Below are 17,249 nucleotides of genomic sequence, written 5' to 3' on the forward strand. Positions count from 1 at the left end.
CAGAATAAGGTAATACAGAGACAAATAAATACTATGTGAAAAAAAAGCTTTCTCATCATATTGCAAAGCATAGACCTGCTTATACATATTCATAAGTTTATCTATTCATTTTCCATTCAGAAAACTACCACCATTGCACTGGAGCCAACCTCTCACATACCTTTCACGTAGATGTTTTACTTCCAATAACTGATCTTTAGCAGAACATGTAGTATCTCTCACCCACTAAATATCTGAACCTGTGATTGGCCTGTAAAAATGTGAACAGCTCCTGGGTGAATTCTTGGGCATGGGTGTTCTTGCTTTGGGTGTATGGCAGACTGGAATACTCTGCGTTATAACATAATTTAAAGTCATGCCATCTGGTTTCATAGGTACCTGACAGTTATACATACAGGAGGATATCTACACAATAGGCAGGAAGGAAGATTGGAAGGAAGAAAACAATAATTTGAGCACTGAAAAGACTTGGGGACTATACACATTATTAAAGAAATTAGTGGTGGTAGATACTACAACTTCAAACAAACAAGAAAAAATATAAATAAATAAATAAATAAATAAATAAATAAATGTTAGTATATTACTCACATTAGATTAAAACTAATACATTGACATGAAATCACATAATAGTGGCCACAATTTGTGTGAGTGGTACAGTGTGTTTCAAGTTTTACAACAGATGTGAACACAGGTCCAATATTGCCATCTGCAGGATCTGATACTGAGAGTCACAGGCAAAAAATAAATAAATAAATAAATAAAAATTTCAAGATAAGTAGATGTGTGACATATTTATACCCTTTTGAAGTGATATACATACACAATCTATGTGACAAGGCTCATGACAGGTGGAAAGAGATAGCATCATTCCATGTGCTGGACACCCTGCATTGTTTACAAATCAAAAACTGATTTTAAGGGATGAGTTGATGTTAAAAAAATAAATAATAATAATAATAATAATAATAATAAAACTATGTGACATGACACTCATCTCTATCTTTGCTCTCCTCTGCCCTATTTGACCTCTCCAGACTGATAATAGTTGACATCATCTGGTCTTGGATGAGGCTTAAAGGTGACTATGCCATTATTATTGTTGTACCAAGACTATGGAAAGGTTTGTCCATTTTAATAAACATTTATTGTCTAATTTATTCTCTGAGGCATATGTATTCTAAGATCGACAGCATCGGTCTTCAAACTGCAAAGAACTGGTGTAAGTTGTTCCATTCATTAAATTTGTCCAAATTATGTCGAGTATTTGCTTGGTACGGTATGACAACATGCAGCCACACTGATGCTAACAGACAAGGCAGAAGACCTCTGGTCAATAGCATTTAGTTATTTTATCTTCTTCTCTCTTGTGATTGTCACCAGTGGTGCATTCAAATTCAGACCAATCATATTATATCACATGTACATTATTTTCCTTTTCCTCTAATCCCTTTGCTCTTTTAGGCTCTACATTTTAATGGGCTAAACAGTCCTATAGCTTTTAATATTGGATAAAATTAATAATAATACATTTGGGTGAAACTGTGATGGCCTGGTGACTTGTCCAGGGTGTACCCTGCCTCTTGCCCATAGTCAGCTGGGATAGGCTCCAGCTTGCCTGTACAGGATAAGCGGCTACAGATAATGGATGGATGGATTTGGGTGGAAACTGTAAAAGTTTCTTAGGTCACTAAGATTTACCAGGTAGTCTAGATGACTCATGTATGAGCAGAAATTGTAGTGTTTTGGGAGGATGATATTATGCAACATAATATAGTGAATCTGGCCAATATCATCATGTCTTGTGTCTGTAAAGTGATAGGTCCTGCTTTATTTTTATCTGGATAATCAGTGAAGAGAATGTAAATATGTTCATAGAGAATAATGAGGGCGGCACGGTGGTGTAGTGGTTAGCGCTGTCGCCTCACAGCAAGAAGGTCCTGGGTTCGAGCCCCGTGGCCGGCGAGGGCCTTTCTGTGCGGAGTTTGCATGTTGTCCGCGTGGGTTTGCTCTGGTTTCCCCCACAGTCCAAAGACATGCAGGTTAGGTTAACTGGTGGCTCTAAATTGACCGTAGGTGTGAATGGTTGTCTGTGTCTATGTGTCAGCCCTGTGATGACCTGGTGACTTTTCTAGGGTGTACCCCGCCTTTTGCCCGTAGTCAGCTGGGATAGGCTCCAGCTTGCCTGCGACCCTGTAGAACAGGATAAAGCGGCTAGAGATAATGAGATGAGATGAGAGAATAATGACTGGAGGAAAAAAAACAGTATTTCTGAAGAATTAATCTTCTTACAAATACTGGAACATTCAAGCATAGATGAGCATTATCACTACCATGGTAAAAAATAGTTAACCAGCCCAAAGTTAAATTACAGGCTGTCTCTATTAATTCTTCTGAAGGTACTTGATAAAGTACACTGTAAACAGAGCATAATACTTATAACACAAATATTAAATAAGTATGAAAAAATAATAAATTCCTTACCAATAACAAACAACAAAATCCCTGTTAGTAAGTAGACAGGCGGCACGGTGGTGTAGTGGTTAGCGCTGTCGCCTCACAGCAAGAAGGTCCTGGGTTCGAGCCCCATGGCCGGCGAGGGCCTTTCTGTGTGGAGTTTGCATGTTCTCCCTGTGTCCGCGTGGGTTTCCTCCGGGTGCTCCGGTTTCCCCCACAGTCCAAAGACATGCAGGTTAGGTTAACTGGTGACTCTAAATTGACCGTAGGTGTGAATGTGAGTGTGAATGGTTGTCTGTGTCTATGTGTCAGCCCTGTGATGACCTGGCGACTTGTCCAGGGTGTACCCTGCCTTTCGCCTGTAGTCAGCTGGGATAGGCTCCAGCTTGCCTGCGACCCTGTAGAAGGATAAAGCAGCTAGAGATAATGAGATGAGATGAGTAAGTAGACAAATAACAAAAAACAAACCATGTGAAATAAATATGCATACAGGTTTCCTGAGGTTAAAATTATGGTCACTAATATACAGCATATTTATCTTCAGTATGAAAAAAATATATATAAAAATTAAAATGATCAACCATTATATAAATTACATATAACCATATCAGTCATATATGCATAAAAACAATATGATGTCACAATTTCCACAGAGGCCCACATGACTTCAAAGCTATATAAAATGATATTTACCACAGAAAGAGAAGGAGCGAGAGAGAAGTAGAGAGAGAGAAAGATGTGGCCCATTTCACATCTGTATCTGCATCTCATCAGGAGCTTATTATTGGCCCTTTCCTTTTCCACATCATTAGTCACTGGCTTGGACCTTGGCTCAGGATACTGTCAGCTCCAGGGCCACTTCAGGCTAAATGGGATGCACCGGGATGGAGACCTTGTTCTGGGAGGCCTATTTGAGGTCCACTTTCTTACTGTATTTCCAGATTTGAGCTTCGCAAGTGAACCGGAACAACCCTATTGTGAACAGTGAGTGGGTTCAGCAAAGGATAATAATGAGAAAAAGTGCAAATGTGGAACAGCTTGGATCGGCTCCAGGTTCCCCTGTGACTGTGACAGATAAGCAGTATAGATAATGGAAGGATAAATGGATGGATAGAATTCATTCATTAAGATGATAAAATGTTTAAAATTACTGATCTGTTGCCAAAAGGAATTGTTGTGCACTTTCATAAACTTAATGTGTACATTTCTATGAGGCATACTTTGCGTGTACATGTAAAAATAGCACAGCAGGATTACAAAATTGATTCAACACACCCATTATTACTCGTTCACTCACATGATCTGTCTCTTTGTCTGTGATATTGCAACAGGTTTGACATGGCAAGCTTCCAAATGGCAGTGACTATGGCTTTTGCTATTGATGAGATCAACCGAAATCCCAACCTGCTTCCTAACATCACACTGGGCTACCATCTGTATGACAATTGTGTGAAGCTTGCTGTTGCATTTCGGGCAGCAACAGCCCTGATCAGTGGAACTGATGAAATTGCCTCTGGCCTGAATTGCACCAGTTCTCCCCCGGTGATTGGAATAGTGGGGGACCCGGGTTCCACTCACTCTATAGCTATTTCTGGTGTGCTGGGGTTGTTTCGAGTGCCCATGGTACAGCTTAAGGGAAAGTTCAGATGGATTTGAAGAAATTGAGGAAAAATGTAGCATGTGTTCATATCGATTTAATTTTCTTTGTAGTAAAACATGGCAATAATATTCTAATGATTATGAAGTCATTCTTCATTCAGAATCTCATGTCCTATTTTTTGTCATTTTATCTTTCTATTTATTTATTTGTTTGTTTATGTATTTTATATGCATTCCCTATCCCTGACTGCTTCTTCTTTCTCTAACACTTTCCACCAGGTGAGCTACTATGCCACATGCTCCTGTCTCAGTGACCGGAATCAGTTCCCCTCATTTTTCAGGACAATCCCCAGTGATGCCTTCCAGGTGCGTGCCATCATCCAAATCCTGAAGCACTTTGGTTGGACCTGGGTGGGCCTAGTATACAGCAATGATGACTATGGTATCTATGCTGCCCAGTCCTTCCATCAGGATGTTCAAGAACAGCTGGGTGGCTGTGTGGCTTACTCTGAGATGCTGCCAAGGGACAACAACCACAGAGATGTGGAGCACATTGTTAAAGTGATCAAAACCTCCACGGCCAAGGTGGTGGTCGTGTTTTCTACTGATGCCTACTTGTTGCCATTAATGCATGGAGTATTTCTGAATAATGTGACTGGAAAGCAGTGGATTGCAAGTGAAGCCTGGGCTACTTCACCTGTCTTCCACACACCACGCCTGCTACCATTCCTTGGAGGAACTCTAGGCATTGCAATTCGTCGTGGAGAAATTCCAGGGCTTCAGGACTTCCTGCTTCGTCTGCGCCCTGATCTGCATCCTGCAAACAACATGGTGCGGATCTTCTGGGAGGAGATGTTCAGCTGCAGGTTTGATTCAGATGGCATGCAGACTGCTGGGGAAGATGACATAATGTTGTGCACAGGAAATGAAGAGCTGAGCAGCACAAATACAGCATACAGTGACATGTCTGAGCTAAGAGCTTCCTATAATGTATATAAAGCAGTTTATGCACTAGCTCATGCCCTGCATGACCTGACACAATGTCAGGAGGGCAGCGGGCCCTTTAGTGGTCACAGTTGTGCCAGAATATCCACCCTGCAGCCTTGGCAGGTGAAACTGAGGAATACACACATGCTTATTGAAGAATTGCATGAATACCACATGCATTGCAGTGAGAAGAACCATATGCATGCATACTTTTATGTCTATGGTTATGCAGCACAATCAGGAATTCCTCAACTTGTAGTTCTTTATTTATCTTGTATTTGAACATTATTTAATTATTTAAAATTCCCTATCATTTCAACACTAAAAATTCATTCTGTAAAAAACTAATTTGTAATGCTGAATATTTAAGGATGGGGAAATTAATTTATTCATTTATTTATTATTTTATGCCACTGTGTGTGAAGTACTTTCCAAAAATTGATGAGTTTTGTCAGTCAAATGTTCTTGTTGATCAAAATGCATGATTAACATCTGCCCAATCTGCCTGTCATGTCTTTTCTAACCATTCGTACAGGTTGTCCATTATCTACAGAGAGTGAATTTCACAACTGGCTTTGGGGACCATGTATCCTTTGACAAGAATGGTGATCCTTTGGCTATCTATGATATAATGAACTGGCAGCCAAACATGGATGGGTCAATCAAGGTCCACACAGTTGGTGTCGTGGATGAATCTGCACAGACAGACCATATCCTTCTACTTAATGAAGATGCTTTGTTCTGGAACTTTGAGACAAAGAAAGTAAATCATATACACATAAATGATAAAGTGCATAGACTGTGATGCTTATAGGTTAATTCATATTTGAAAAACTGACATTTTTTCTTTTCCATTAATCATGACTTCTTTCTCATCAGTTAAATTTTTTAACTCCATGTCATACTCTGCAATTCAACATCATCAAGAGTAAATGTGGAATAAAAATACAGCAGAAGTAATGCAGTGCTCAACTGATAAATCTGGACTCTCCATTCTTTAGCCACCCAGGTCGATTTGCAGTGAAAGCTGCCCCCTAGGCACCAGAAGAGCCAGAAAGAAAGGCATGCCCATCTGTTGCTTTGACTGTTTGCCTTGTGCTGATGGAGAGATCAGCAACACAACAGGTGAAAAATAAGCTTTATATTTTAAAATGATTGAGCATCCCATTAAAGTTTGTGCTCTTTATTTTTGGATAATCTCTCATGCCTTTTTCTCCCTGTTTTTATTTCCCCTTCTTTCTCATTCAGATTCTAATGAATGCATTGCATGCCCTGATGTGTTCTGGTCCAGTCCAGAGAAAGACCATTGTGTCCCAAAGGAGGTGGAGTTCCTGTCCTATGAAGAGCCACTGGGCATCTCCTTAACAACAGCTTCCCTGTTTGGCACCTGCTTTTGCACTGGGGTTCTGATTGTATTTGTGCATTACCGCCACACCCCTGTGGTCAGGGCCAACAACTCTGAGCTGAGTTTCCTTCTACTCCTGTCACTCAAACTGTGCTTCTTGTGTGTGCTACTTTTCATTGGGCAGCCTCAGTTGTGGACATGCCAACTGAGGCATGTGGCATTTGGTATCAGCTTTGCATTGAGTATCTCCAGCATCCTGGTCAAAACCATGGTGGTTGTGGCTGTGTTTAAGTCCACTCGGCCAGAAGGCCATAATGCGTTGAAATGGTTTGGGGTGGTCCAACAGCGAGGTACAGTGCTGGTCCTCACAGTCCTCCAAGTGGTTATATGTACAGTCTGGCTGGTTACAGCATCTCCCACACCCCATAAAAACACTCGCTACATCAGCTCAAAAATAGTCTATGAATGTGCCATGGGTTCTGTGGTTGGGTTTGCATCGCTATTAGGTTACATTGGCCTACTGGCTGCTGTAAGCTTTCTTCTGGCCTTCTTAGCAAGGAACCTACCAGATAACTTTAACGAGGCCAAATTCATCACGTTTAGCATGCTGATATTCTGTGCTGTGTGGATTACTTTTGTGCCTGCATACGTCAGCTCTCCTGGGAAGTATTCTGTGGCTGTAGAGATCTTTGCTATCTTGGCATCTAGTTTTGGTTTGCTGGTAGCCATATTTGCTCCAAAGTGCTATATTATACTCCTACACCCTGAGCGGAATACCAAAAAGGCCGTGATGGGCCGAGCACCACAAAATAAATAGCTACAAAATATTAATTGTTAATAATTATACACTATTCAGTTGTCTGGATAATAATATGCTTTCTAAAATGATTGATGAATCATTATTTGTTTTATGTTGTATAACATATATTAGAGCATGGTTGTTCTTCCAAGCTCTTCATAGTCTCTGGAGACCCAGATCTGCCAAAAAGAAGAATTAAATAATTAAAAAATAAATAAAATAATAAACATCAATCAGAAAAAAAAGTATCCTTATTTTTCTTGAATGAAACATATAAAACATAGTCACCCATCATGCAAAAAGCACAAGAGATTTCTTCCTTGAAAGATACTTCAATTTTGGACACTTAAATAGTAGATTCCATAAACAACTGCTTTAGGTTATACTCTTCACAAACATATAATTCAAACAAAAAGGGGAAATAGGAGATGTGCTGGGTTGTCAAATCTGATAAAGGATAAACACCCAATGCCTGAGGCCAAAGATAAGTGGTGGCAAATTAGCAGTATCTACACAAACCCTGGAATACTTTTAAAGACCATTTGGCTGTGTCCAATAGGAGCATATGATGTTTGTTTGTTTGTTTGTTTGTTTATTTATTTCACATTCAGACATAACAATCATCGAAAACAATAACTATAAAGCTGTAGGCTGCAACCCCTTTATTTGACTGTACTTGCTGTCCAGGTGAGCATCCAGTTCCTGGAGGTCCCAGTAACTCCCATCCTCATCCACTACCTGCTGTAGCATCTGCTTCAGGGTCTGGTTGAACCTCTCAACCAGTCTGTCAGTCTGGAGGTGGTAGACTGAGGTGTGGATCTGTTTGACTTCCAAAACCCGGCACACATCCATTATTAACTTGGATACACAGGGCATACCTTGGTCTATAAGGAGGTCTTTTGTGAGCCCCACATGGGAGAACAGCAGAACCAGTTCCTTGAAGGTGCTTCTGGCCATAGCCTTCCAAATGGGGAATTGAGTGGCATAGTTCACGATGACAAGTATGTGCTTGTGGCCCTGGGCAGACTTGGGAAGAGGACCCATCAGATTCATGCCCACTTTCTCAAAGGGGATGCCAATAATAAGCAGAGGCATGAGTGAGGCAGGTACAGGTTTCGTTGGGGCAGTGCACTGACATGGGGGGCAGCGTTGACTGAAGTTCCTTACCTCCGCATTGATCCCTAGCCAGAGGAAACAGTAACAGATGTTCTCCATGGTATTTTTGCTCACAAGATGGCCATCCAAAAGCTGGGAGGGGTCTAGTGCATCATCAGGCCCACCTTAGAGTGGAGAACTACTAGCAGGTCTGCAGGCTGGCCACACTGTTCTGTGTGATGGTAGAGGATCCCAGGGTGGACCAGTAACTTGGAGATGGGAAGGGGTTGCCCCAGCTGCTAGTCTCTGCTTTTCACAATGTACACCTGCCCATGGGTGGCACGGTGGTGTAGTGGTTAGCGCTGTTGCCTCACAGCAACAAGGTCCGGGTTCAATCCCCGTGGCCAGCAAGGGCCTTTGTGTGCAGAGTTTGCATGTTCTCCCCGTGTCCACATGGGTTTCCTCCGGGTGCTCCGGTTTCCCCCACAGTCCAAAGACATGCAGGTTAGGTTAACTGGTGACTCTAAATTGACTGTAGGTGTGAGTGTGAATGGTTGTCTGTGTCTATATGTCAGCCCTGTGATGACCTGGTGACTTGTCCAGGGTGTATCCCGCCTTTCGCCTATAGTCAGCTGGGATAGGCTCCAGCTTGCCTGTGACCCTGTAGAACAGGATAATGAGATGAGAGATGAGACACCTGCCCACAGCTGTGCATTAGCTGCTAGTCCTTTTTCTGCTTCTGCCCAAAGTGCCATTCTTCAGCCACCTGCTTATACACATGTGAGAGAAGGGTGGTGTTTGACTCACCTTCACCAGCACAGGCATCAGCATCCTCATGCTCCCCAACCAGGCACACATTCTGGAGTGGCACATTGTGGTCCACAGGCCTCTGGGGCACTCATCTTCTCCTCATCCTTCTGGTCGCAGGGAGCTTCTTGGGTGACCCAGGCCAATCTCTACCTAGTCGGAGAGGGACAGTGACTTCAGGAAACACACCAATAGTTATTTTCCATTCACCTTGCTCATTTTCAATCCAGATGTGGATAGCGGCCATCTCTCATGCATCCCCATGCAGACAGGTGATGCTGACTGTGCCACAGTGCCCCCACAGCTTCAGGCATGATGGAGGGTTGAACAGGGCATAATGGTGCTTCCGGAGTCAAGGAGAGCTTGCACTGGCTGTCCATCTACTTGCACAGAGGTGGTTGAAAGATGATGGCTTGTAGGTGAGTGGACAACACAGCCAGTAAGCAATGGCTTCTGGGCTGGGGCAGTTGACTGAGGTTTGGGACCATTGGGCATAGCCTCATTCAGGAGTGATGGAGGGCAAGCTGGTCATGGTGGGAGACATCAGGGCTCAGCATTGGCCCAGGAGGATGTATGTTAGGGCCCGGTGTGAGCCTGATGAGGTTTTGTCGTTTCTTGTTTGCTGATGTCCAGAGTGGCGAGGGTACACTACAAGGCCATGATGAGCTTGGCAGTCATTTTGGGTGTCCTCATCTCTTCATCCCTCATCTCCTATGCACTCTGTGGGTGGGAATGCCCAGAGGAAGCAATCCGTGATGACCAACTCTGCAACCTTGGTAGCTGAGTGTTGTTCAGGCTGTAGCCATCATTTGGTGGTCCTCAGCAGAGCATCCATTTGGCTGTACAATTCACATCAGCCCAGTACACCCAGTGGTGGAACTGTGTCCTGGCAGGCAGAGACCCTGCAGTGTGCCAGGATTTGTTCTTTCAGGAGTGGGTACTCATCTGCTGAGGCCAGGGGGAATCCATGGTCAGCCAGCTGGGCCTCCCTGAGGAGGGGCCAGACCCTGGGCCCACTCCTCCTCAGGTCAGCCTTCCTGTATCACAGTCTGTTCAAAAGTGTAGAGGTAAGAATCAACATTCTCCAAAGGAGTCAGCTTGGAGCACAGACAAAGAGCTTCTTTGTGAGAATCTGAATGGTGGCCAGGAAAGGGAGCAGCTCTGGCTTGTTGCTGCAGCAGCTCCTAAGTGGCAACTTGGAAGACCTTGGTGAGTTCTTGCATCACCTGCTGCTGTTGGAGACTGGCTTCCAGGAGTTGTTGCAGGAGAGGTTCCATATGGGAGGTGGGTGGGGGTACTGTGTTCATGCACACATTTTCCACCAGTGTGGCACTCATAGCTGTGGTGGGGAATACAGACACACAACCCAGGGTCAGTAGAAGTTAAGTGCTCTTTTAAATTTTTCAAAAAAGGCAGGGGAAGTGCAGGTGGTGAAGGGAGTGTAGCAAGTGCATGCAGTGGAGGGCCAGAACTGGCCTACAGCTGGATCACAGGCACGGGCTGGCTACATCTGGAACTGATGCATCTGGAGCCTAGGCGATTGCCTGTGAATGTGCTGGACTCTCTGCTGTCTTCCTCATTGTTCTCATCATCGGTATCATTGTTGTTGTCTGAAAAGAGAGGGAGTGGAGGAGTCAGTCAGCATGCCCTGAAAACATTTACCTAACCTGTGTTTGTGGTGTCACCTCTTTATACAGTACTCCTCTGGCTGCTTGAGGAGGGTAGATTGAGGTGCCATTTAATCTGTTCCAACCGTGTGCAATCAGGAGGCTCCATCCTGTGATCATGCTGCTTTTGGCAGTCCAAAATAGTGGTGCTGAAGTATCGCTGTCTCTTCAGCACCATGGGAGCAGTCAAGAGAGGAGCAATGCAGTACTTGGACGGTGGTTTCCTTGGGCCAACCTCACACTGGAAGCCAATGTGCTATGGGGGTAGTATATGTTGCTGTTATAGTAAAAAAAAATGTGGACATAGATATAAGTATTAACTCCAAAAGTCCAACAAGAAAACAAGTGTGAGAGAGTGTGCAAGACAGTTATGGTTATAGAGTCCTTCTAGGATTAGTCTAATAATTTATAGATATTGCAACCACTCTAAGTATTATGGTAATAAAGATAAATAAAATATAGACTATTTAAATCATGTTTTTGCACTGACTGAATTTCACATACATCTCCTTTGTGACCTGCTCATGTCTGAGTGATCAACTTCAGTATTCTGGTGCTTTGGATTACATAACAGTGGGCTATTATGATTCATCCAAACCTAAAGGACAGAAGGTTAGAAATATGAGTTGTGTTGTAGGATAGACAGAGCTACAGTCTAACTGTACTTACTGTGCTCCCATCATACACGTAATACTATTAATTGACAAATTAGCTCTATATATTTTTTACATTAGAGGGAAACAATGAAATGTTTGGTTTATGCTTGATGTGTTTTTAACAAACACCTGAGTCTGTTTTGAAGAAAGCTGTGCAGAGGGACTGACCTGTCTGCTGCTATGACTATGTCATCTTCTGAAGGACAGGTTGCACATACACAGTTTATCAAAATGTATTACTATTATTCTCAGGCAATGCAAAAAAGACAATCTGACACTGGTAGAATGCATGTTTGGAGATTGTCCTTACTTTTCAACATTGCATACTCCCACTGAAAACAGATTGATATTCATGATACAGCTGACAGAAAAGAACTTGCTGACAGCAGTCGTGGTCTAGCTTCATTATTCCCTTGTTCTCATGTAATGTTTCCTGGGATGAAACTCTCAGCATCAACCTAACAGTATTTTCCATCACTGAGGCCTTCACTGGCTGCTGTCTATTACAAGCACAGGACCTCTCCTTTTGTCATGGCCAACAACTCTGACCTGACCTGACCTACCTACCTATCTATCTATCTATCTATCTATCTATCTATCTATCTATCTATCTATTTTTTGTACCTCTCACTTTGTATTTCCTTTGTTCACTTGCTTTCATTGGATAGACCTCTGATTGGTCATGTCTACTGTGCCACACAATGTTTGGGTTCATGTTCATCCTCTGCATTTCCTGTGCTCTTGGGAAAACATCATCTAGGCATGCTAATGGCCTCCATGGTTACATGTCCAGGTTGTAATTGAATGAAATGTTTTGGACCTCCACAACAAAGACTCTTCCACTCTCATTCAGGACCATATTTGTGTGCTTTGCTTAAAAATATAACCTTTTTTCCCCTTGAAATATATAAAGCAGTACAAGAAAAGAATTACCTTGGATTGTGGCTGAGATTCTATGACAGGTTTCTGGGTTATGCTGGGATATATTGGACTCTTGGCTATTTTATGTTTTATTTTGGCTTTTCTGCTTTGGAAGTTGCTGATAATTTGAATGAAGCCAAATTCATTACATTCAGCATGCTCAAGCTCTCTATGACTTTGAAATCAGATCATGCCATCTGGTTTCATAGGTGAATGAAATCTACAGAAAAAGGAGGAAATCGACACAATGGGCAGTAAAGAAGGTAGGAAGGAAGAAAACAATAATTTGAGCACTGAAAAGACTTGGAGACGATGCACATTGTTAAACAAATTAGTGATGGGAAATAGTACAAATTCAAACAAACAAACAAACAAACAAACAAACAAACAAGCAAACACATTTAATTAAATGTTAGTCCATCACTTACATGAGATTAGAACTAATAGAATTACATCAAATCACATAACAGTGACCAAAAGTTGTTTGTGTTTCAGTGTGTCTCATTTTACAGAATATATGAACATAGGTCCAATCTTGCCATCTACAGGATCTGATACTGAGAGTTGCAGGCTAAAAATACATATTTCAGAGGCAAGTCGATGTGTGACATTATATTACAGTTTTTCTCCATTGGTTTGGCTCATTTCTTGAAACTGAGATGACATTCTCATAACTATAAGGCAATTTGGCCAAACAGACTTACAGTTCTGCACAACACTTCAGATAACCAGCAAAATGTCATTTGTCTCCCAAAACTACTCATCCATGCTTCAAAATTAAATCCCTTTCCCATCTAAATAGTCAGTACCATAAAAATGGCATAAATCCTTCTCAATTGCTTTGGCACATTTTCATTCATTCAGTTCTTCTGTCAAAATAACTTGGATGGTACAGCAGAACTACATGGATCACCTGGCAATGTTTGTACAGCTCCCAAAACAGTTTACCCATCTGTCAAAACTACATTCCCTTCTCATATAACTAGTCAGTGCCTCCAAAATGCATTGTCCCTTTGGTATTGTGTAAGTACTGCGAGTCAAAATGCTTAGACGCTTTGTCATGGCATATGTCTAACTATAGGAATACAGTTTTCACACCACACACACGCTGCACTCATTCTGCCGAGGAATTTTCATTTTTATTCTCAGCTAACGTGAATTGTACACATTACTGTAGGTAGGGAACAATAAAAAGGAAAATGTATACGCTGTGTATACTGTGTACACAAAATACAAAAACCCACAAAAACAAACAAAAAATGAATACTGTAAATAAAGAGTCACAAATGAAGACATTTTGTTTAGTCGCGGTCACTCCCCTCTCTCGCCTGGTCACCATCCTCATCTTCCTGGCCATCCATTCTCTGTGCTCTGTTCGGCCACAGATTCTCATCAACATCACATCTGATGTTTTCTCTTGAGATGCAGCGTGGGAAGAAGCGTCGTGAATGCCTGAGCCATCCTCTACACTGATCACCTGTTATATCCTCACAGGCAGCATCCATAGCATTGAGGAGAGACCTCTGGTTTTCGGCATGGTGTTCATATACTCTCCATCTCCAAGCAGAGAAAAAACTCCTCGATAGGATTCAGGAATGGAGAATATGGTGGTAACAAGACATTATGCATTCTTGGATGCATGTTGAACCATGCCCGGATGCGTGGACCATGGAGGAAATTAACATTGTCCCATACAATGACAAACTGGGGTAGGTGGGGCCCTTCGAGACCCCTCTCATTTTCTGGGACCAAATATACATATAGTTGGTCCAGGAAACGGAGGAGTTTCTCTGTGTTATACGGGCCCAAGCTTGCAGTGTGGGTGGCCACACCATTTTCTGAAATAGCCGCGCACATGGTTATATTTCCCCCCCGCTGGCCTGGGACATCCACTGTGGCCCGCTGGCCAATGATGTTTCGGCCACGCCTGCGGCCCTTGGCCAGGTTGAAGCCTGCCTCATCAACAAACACTAGGATGTGTGGTGTTTCACTCCCCTCCAGTGCCAGGATTCTCTGGAAAAGAGATAAATAGAGTAAAAAAAAATCAATCATGTAGATGGGTCATATGGTCACAGCAATGCTACACAATATGTTCTTCACAAAGTCAATATAACCCACTGTGGTTCCAATCCTAGAGTGCAGACTTATGCAGATTTTCTAGGGTAGTTTTTGATACAAAGAGAACAGAGACATACTGTTGACAGTGTTCTGTTACAGTTCAGCAAAATGCTGTGGTCATATATTGTAAAGCTGGAATCCAAAGGTAAAGAGGAGGATACTGAAACCCTCAGAAATTGGAACCTCTGCAGTGTTGGCTACTTATAGGTTACAAAATGATAGACAATGAATAATTGACTTACCTGCACATACTGGTACCGCAGCTCTTTTACTCTGGCAGTGTTCCTATCAAATGGTACTCTGTATATCTGTTTCATGGTGATTAGGTTCTTCTTCAGAACCCGGTCTATTGTTGATATGCTGATGGAGTTGATGTTTTGGAAGACGCCACTGTTTTGGAGGACTGCATCCCGGATCTGTGTCAGTGTTATGGCATTATTTGCTATCACCATGTTACAGATCTCCTGTTCTTGGCGATCGGTTAGAAGTTTTCTTCTTCCACCCGCATGAGGTTGTCGGCCAATCCTGCACATAGACAACATAACTATTTGTTGTCCTTGCCTTATGTGTTTGTTACAGATTATCAATCACTGTACAGTAATGACTGCATTACACACCACTTTACTGTATTTGTAGGCTACTGTACTTACAATTGCACTGCCATTCTATTGCGAATTCTTGCTGTATTTTGTCCAATTTACAACAGTATTTCCTTTGTCATTCTACAGTAGTGAACTGTATAATACTGTGACTTCACATCGAGGTAAGATTTTCGGCCTGGGTCTAAACACACACACACACACACACACACACACACACACACACACGCACGCACACAGGCAAACAGTTGTCATTGCCTGAGTGCATACCTGTTTTCCCGCCGAAAGGTTTGAATGATGGAGGAAACTGTGGAGCGTGGCACGTTAGGCTGCACTCTGCGCCCTGCCTCTGCCATTGTGAGGTGATGGTTGATGACATGATCAATAATGGTGGCCCGAATTTCATCTGGGACAACATGATGTCTGCGAACTCTATTTCCTCCTATTCCACCACCACGAACCCTCACTCCTCCTCCTCTTCCCTCTCCTCTACCTCCACGCACCCTCAATCCTCCACCTCCTCTTCCTCTTCCTTCTCTTCCTCTTCCTCCAAGTGGAGATTGCCCTGGTTGATGCACTTGCTCTCTCTCCATGTTGACATAGGAAAAAGTACTAGCACCAGGCCAAGCTGTATATATACAGCAATGCCAGCACTCCAAAACATAGATAACACCTGTCAGGTAACTCAACAAACAGATGGATTGGTCACCTGCAAAGTGGGACACTCCTCCTTCGTTAGTCAGAAACTGATTTCACCTATTACCTACTAACATGATTATCCTAAATTTACTATGACATCTTACAAAATATGTACTGTATTCTATTCCAATTTCCTAACACTATTTTGACAATTGAGCAGACTATTCTGCATATGATGACTTATACGATGAAAATGTGCTGACATGTTTTGAGGACAATGACCATTACACTGAGAACCAACCAACTGGGATAGATCAGCAAGATACATTCATTTGAAAAATGTACTAAATGTAGGCTGATTGTGTTAACTGTAGGATGCTTGTACATAGCCATTTGCATGGATGTACTAAATGCTTGAGACATGTACAAAGCATTTGAAATATTGATGAAAGCAATGATAAATGCCATTCTGTTGTGAGAAACTGCAAGTTAGTTTGGGGATTTGTCCATGTTGTTTTGAGAATGTCATCTCAGTTTCAAGAAATGAGCCAAACCAATGGAGAAAAACTGTAACACCCTTTTTGAAGCGATGTACTTGTTATGTCACAAGGCTCATGACAGGTGGAAAAAGAGACAGCATCTTTTCAGGTGCTGGACCCCCTGCAGTATTTACAAGTCGAAAACTGAAATGAAGGGTTTATTTGATAAAACAAAAATTAAAATAAATAAATAAAAACTTATATGACATGTCACCAGTCTCAATCTTTGTTCTCATATTCCGCATTTGACTTCTCCAGACTGGAAACAGCTGCCATTCTTTAGTGTTAGATGAGGCTCAAAGGTGACTATGCCATTATCATTGCTGTCCCAAGACTATGGAAATATTTGTACATTTTCATAGCCATTTGTGGCAGCGGGGGCATGGTCAAGCGTCGGTCTGTGAATGGAGGGTGGAGTCAGGGAAAGTAAGTGGCAGAATCACTGCACCTGATGTAAGTTAACCTGTGTTTGTGTGTCTTCCCCATTGACCGCACCCTATAAAAGGAGAGAGAGAGAGCAGAGAAAGGGAGCTCTCTCGCCAACCAGAGCACTTCCGTATGTGCGCGTGTGGCTGGGAGAGTGTGAAAAGCTGAAAAGCTAAAAATAAAAAGAGTTTTTGGGAACTCAGTTCTGGCCTGCCATGCGTCTGTGCTCCACCCACCTGCTCCGATTCCTACAGTGGTGCCGAAACCCAGGACGGAGCACAGAGGACAACAGCCCCATGGAGTCATCCCCCTTCAAGGACCTGATCCATGGCCTCCCCACGGCCCAACAGAGCCAGCACCAGGCGCTGGTCGCCCTTCAGAAGGAGCAGGAGCAAAGGTTCAAGGCCCTGGTGCTGGCGCAGCAGGAAGATCGCCAGGCGTTCCAGCACCTACTCGCGTCGGCGGGGTCCACCATCTCCACCGCCGTGGACCCTCCCCACCTCACCCTAATGAAGATGGGCCCGCACGACAACCCTGAGGCCTTCCTTGTGCTCTTTGAGCAGGTAGCAGAGGCGTGGGGCTGGCCGGTGGAACA

At 42.9% G+C, this 17,249-nt stretch overlaps 2 protein-coding genes across 2 annotated transcripts; one reads left to right on the top strand and one right to left on the bottom strand.

The window, feature by feature from the left end:
* Positions 1 to 3,289: 3,289 nt before the first annotated feature.
* On the top strand, positions 3,290 to 7,205 carry LOC132887567 (extracellular calcium-sensing receptor-like). The gene is made up of 6 exons (XM_060923033.1): positions 3,290 to 3,441; positions 3,789 to 4,080; positions 4,336 to 5,166; positions 5,579 to 5,806; positions 6,045 to 6,168; positions 6,292 to 7,205. Exons 1-6 carry the CDS (start codon positions 3,332 to 3,334, stop codon positions 7,203 to 7,205), a joined length of 2,499 nt encoding a protein of 832 aa, XP_060779016.1. The 5' UTR covers positions 3,290 to 3,331.
* Positions 7,206 to 13,875: 6,670 nt separating this feature from the next.
* Positions 13,876 to 15,556, bottom strand: LOC132888398 (uncharacterized). Its single transcript, XM_060924451.1, has 3 exons — positions 15,321 to 15,556; positions 14,694 to 14,976; positions 13,876 to 14,346 (listed from the first exon to the last, which is right to left on the bottom strand). Exons 1-3 carry the CDS (start codon positions 15,404 to 15,406, stop codon positions 13,876 to 13,878), a joined length of 840 nt encoding a protein of 279 aa, XP_060780434.1. The 5' UTR covers positions 15,407 to 15,556.
* Positions 15,557 to 17,249: the final 1,693 nt, after the last annotated feature.

This window comes from Neoarius graeffei, chromosome 6 (genome assembly GCF_027579695.1).
Source record: "Neoarius graeffei isolate fNeoGra1 chromosome 6, fNeoGra1.pri, whole genome shotgun sequence".
In the NCBI taxonomy this organism is placed as follows: Eukaryota; Metazoa; Chordata; class Actinopteri; order Siluriformes; family Ariidae; genus Neoarius; species Neoarius graeffei.